This window comes from Gavialis gangeticus, unplaced genomic scaffold, assembly GCF_001723915.1.
Source record: "Gavialis gangeticus isolate Ggan-Ray unplaced genomic scaffold, GavGan_comp1, whole genome shotgun sequence".
In the NCBI taxonomy this organism is placed as follows: Eukaryota; Metazoa; Chordata; order Crocodylia; family Gavialidae; genus Gavialis; species Gavialis gangeticus.
The window spans coordinates 40,438,173-40,442,216 of NW_017728998.1; the positions used below are offsets into that span (position 1 = coordinate 40,438,173).

General features: G+C 44.1%; 1 protein-coding gene across 1 annotated transcript in view; it reads left to right on the top strand.

The window, feature by feature from the left end:
• Positions 1 to 4,044, top strand: part of NFATC3 (nuclear factor of activated T-cells 3) — a 193,219-nt gene that overhangs the window by 26,822 nt on the left and 162,353 nt on the right. Inside the window, exon 3 of the mRNA XM_019505292.1 lies at positions 1,554 to 1,716. Within this exon, the coding sequence (XP_019360837.1) occupies positions 1,554 to 1,716 (163 nt within the window). The remainder of the gene's footprint in view (positions 1 to 1,553; positions 1,717 to 4,044) is intronic.

A 4,044-nucleotide genomic window follows, 5' to 3' on the forward strand; every position in this document is an offset into this window, starting at 1 on the left:
AAACACTCCAGGAAACCTGGGTGTATCTTCTTTCTTCCTGAAGGAGAAGTGCATTTAGAGGTGCGTCCTGAGCAGAGGAACAGAAGGTGAACAGTACTATGGATGAGTCTTCTGAAGGAAGGAGGCCAACTAGATGCCACTTCTCCCTTTTTGTCCCTTGACTGGTTACAGTGATGTTTGCAGTAAAAGGTGGACATATGGGATTACAGGGTGAACCAGAGTCCATCCAGATTCTTACTGAAGACAAAGCTGTGCCTCCATATTGTCTACTGGGAGGAATGATTCTCATTCAATTCTAGTACAATATATCTTCAATTTTTGGATGTGTCTTAAGGGATTTTTCTTGGTCCCTTGAAGAATTTGGGTTCTGCTTTTAAAAGGTAGAACTGTTCCTTATTGTCATTTGTGGGCCTCCCTATGGCTTCAGGAATTGCTTAGAGTTTTGCAGTTTAGGACAGAAATTAAATAAGAAACTCTGCAAAGATAAAATCGTGCCTATGATTAACATTTAACCTATGTACATTTTCTTAGAAGGCAAAACAAGGTAGTATAAGCACTTTCAAGCTTAAAATTCTACAATAATAGGTTCTCAGGTTACTGTGTTAATACAAATGTAATTTCAAAAGCAATGTTTTATATTACTGAAACAGGGCTGCAAGTACTTAGATTTTTAAAAAATGGATTGAACTTTTAGAGAGTTTATACATTATTTGTTCTGCTAGGTATTTGAGGTAGGTCTGATAGTTCGTCTTAATAGAATCTGAAATATGCGCATCTATTCAGCTTAAATCATTAGCTGCAATGTATACGGAGCTTATTTTTCCTGTAAGCAAGGGGTTGGCAAGCTATGGCCCACAGGCCATGTCTGACCCACCAACTGATTTATGCAGCTGTTTAGCTCAGTTGGTTAGAGCATGGTGCTAATAATAACACCAGGGTTGTAAAGGCATACCTATGTCTTGTTGCACTAGGCTTCTCCACTATCCTAAAATTACTCATTTCTTTTAAAAGATCTGATGAGTCTTGGCACTCTATTCATCTCAATAGTAGCTAGCCATTTGGAGAAAGTAGACTTTAGAAATATCAAACAATTATGTCAGTGATCCTTCACCTTTTTTCAGGAGGTAAAGTCAAAGAATACCAGTCCAGCTTCCTGTAGGATCAAAGTGACATTCAGCTGTCCTTTTTAATTTGTCCTTTTTATTTATCATAAAGCTGCCATCATTTAAATTTGCTTGACAATCTGAGAACAAACACTGATAGGTAGGATTGCTATAGAATAACCTCAATAAAGTCATATATAGAGTTACTCACAGGGCCGTGTCCCTGCATGATCTTAATCTTAGCCAGTACTTCTCTTTCCCCCTTTCAGTAATTAATGATCCCAAAAGAAATGCTTTTTTTTTAAAGTACAAAATAATGGAAGCAGAATCTTGGCTCTTATATGTAAAAGTGTATGACTGGCTTGTCAAAAGGATGGCAGTAGTTATTTTTGACTCTTTACTTTGGTCATATGGCATAGTTCACTTAAATCAACTGTGTATATCTTTCAGCACATCTTCATTGCCACCACTAGACTGGCCTTTGCCAAGTCGTTATGAACAATGTGAGCTGAAAATAGAAGTGCAGCCTAAAACTCACCATAGGGCTCATTATGAAACTGAAGGCAGTAGAGGAGCAGTAAAAGCATCTACAGGTGGACACCCTGTTGTGAAGGTATGAAGTTTAACTTTTACTGTGAACAATTTGTGTTGTTAAAATAAAATCTCATTCACTTACTAGTGTGTACAGTAAACTATAAGCTTTTTTGATAATTCTGAACAGGTAGCATTTCTCTGTAGTTATTTAATTTTACAGGTATAAAAACATTGTATAAGTATGGAACTTATACAATTAATTTCACTGTATATTATAGTCTTGCCAGTGGATTTATGATGCAGTATTTAACTTCTACTGCTATACTGAAAGGAACCGTTTTGGGGGGAAAATTATAGCAGGTTATGTGTACTAGATCATACAGAAATGTGTACCATAAGTGTGGTAGAATACAATCAAAACGTCTTACCCTCTGCATCAAGGACATATTTCTGAACATGATTGAATGGTGGTAGTGCATGATAAACTGGTGGTGATGTCTTATTGGTGCACCCCTAGTCTCAATCGGTTTGTCTTGTTGGTGCATCCCTAGTCTCAATCAATCACAGCCTCTTCCCTTCCCCATTTTCACTGGACTCTGTGTCCTTGTCTTGATCTACACTTTTAGTCCTTGACTTGATCTATACTTTTAGTCTGCAGATTGTTCCTTTACCTAATATATTCCTTCTCCCTCTTTCCCACTTACCAGAGAAACTGGTTTCCTCCTTCACTCTGTGTAGATTCCCTAAGGTATTGTAATAAATTCTAAGAAATTCTTGGTAATTTTAAGTTCAATAAACTGTATACCAAAACATACACAGTAAACAAAGTGCAGCATTTCCCTTTATCTCCCCAAACGAACCAGATTTTCTTGCTGTTGAAATAAGATTAATATGTGCAACTTCCTGCTCTTTTCTGGCCCATTAGGAAACAGTAAAAAGTGCATTATATCACTGACTTTCTTAAATATGCATTGTTAATCTATAAAGCAAAGCAGGAGCGGACTTTTTAAAGCAGAGGTAGGGAATTATTTTGGGCAGAGGGCAGCTTACTGATTTTAGGCAAGCCATCAAGGGCTGCATGGGTAACCTCGCCCCTTGACAGGTGCCCCACCTCTTGATCACTATCTTGGAACCAGAAGTCCAACATCTGACCTTTGCCACCAGAAGTCCCTCCTCTTGACCTCCCCTTGCCCCCCGGAATTACTCCAATCAGCAAGGGGTTTTGCCATCTCTAAACCAGAAAGATACCAAATAATACTATAAAAATACCAAAAAATGTACTACAGCTTTCATTAATTTAATCTCAAAAAATATTTTTGTCCTGATTTACATGTGTTTGCATAGTGTACACAGAGGTGATAGTATAATAGCTTAAAATGAAGTCTTACTCTTGTATATTGTCGGGGGTGTGAGGGGGTGATAGGGTATAGCTTTGTGGGTTATGTGGGGTGTGGGGGAGGGTGTGTGTGTGTGTGGGATTTGTAAGGCCATGTGTATGTATAGGGGGTGTCTTGGGTGTGGGTGGGTATGGGTTTTCTGGGGGGCTGTGAGTGTGTGCAGGGAAGATGGCTGGGGAGGGTTACGGATTGCGTGGAGTGGGGCAGGTTTGCCTACAGCCTGCCCCACCCCTTCTGCCACAGGCAGAGTACCCGCCAGTACTTCTGCAAGCCCAGGATCTGTGCTCCTGCCACTCCTAGCCCTGGGGCACTGGTGTGGGCCCCATGCTCCTGCTTGTTGCAACTTGCCCCCCATCTGCCATTACTGCCCTTCTCCTGCTGCTTCCCCGTTTCTCACCCCCCGCCCCCAGCTGCTCTGGCATCATGTCCCAGCTGCTCCTGCGGTCCTGGCACTGCAGGTGGGAACCACTTGATGCCAGAGCTCAGTGGGTGGTGGGGAGCATGGAGCGCAGCAACAGCTGGGCAGGAATGCGGGACCCAGGCTGGTGCAGTGGGGCCAGCACTGACGGGGCGTAGAGCGGGGTGGCAGGAAAGTAGGGCTGGGCTACCTGGAGCTCCCTCGTCTCCCTGCTTGGGCAGTGCAGCCCAGACCCCAGGGTGGGGTGGGGTGGGCTGGGACCAGGGCTGTGCCAAGCTCTTCCTGGTGGGGCGGGGCTGCACTGGGAAGGGGCTATAGTGAATTTGTGGCTGCAGCCCCCGCGCATAGTCTCTTTCCAGTGTAGCCCTGCCCGGCCGGGAAGAGCTTGGCACAACCCCAGCCCCAACCCATGCTGTGCAGAACCGGGGTCACGTGCCACCCCCTTGCCCTCCTGGACGAGTGGCAGGAGCAGTGGCAGGAGCTGCCAGATGAGCTGGCAGGTGCCAGACTAGCTGCTAGACCAGTGGGTCCTGGCTGAGTGGCGCACAGTGGTGGAAGCTGCCCCCCGCCTCCTCACACCCCCAGATGAGCT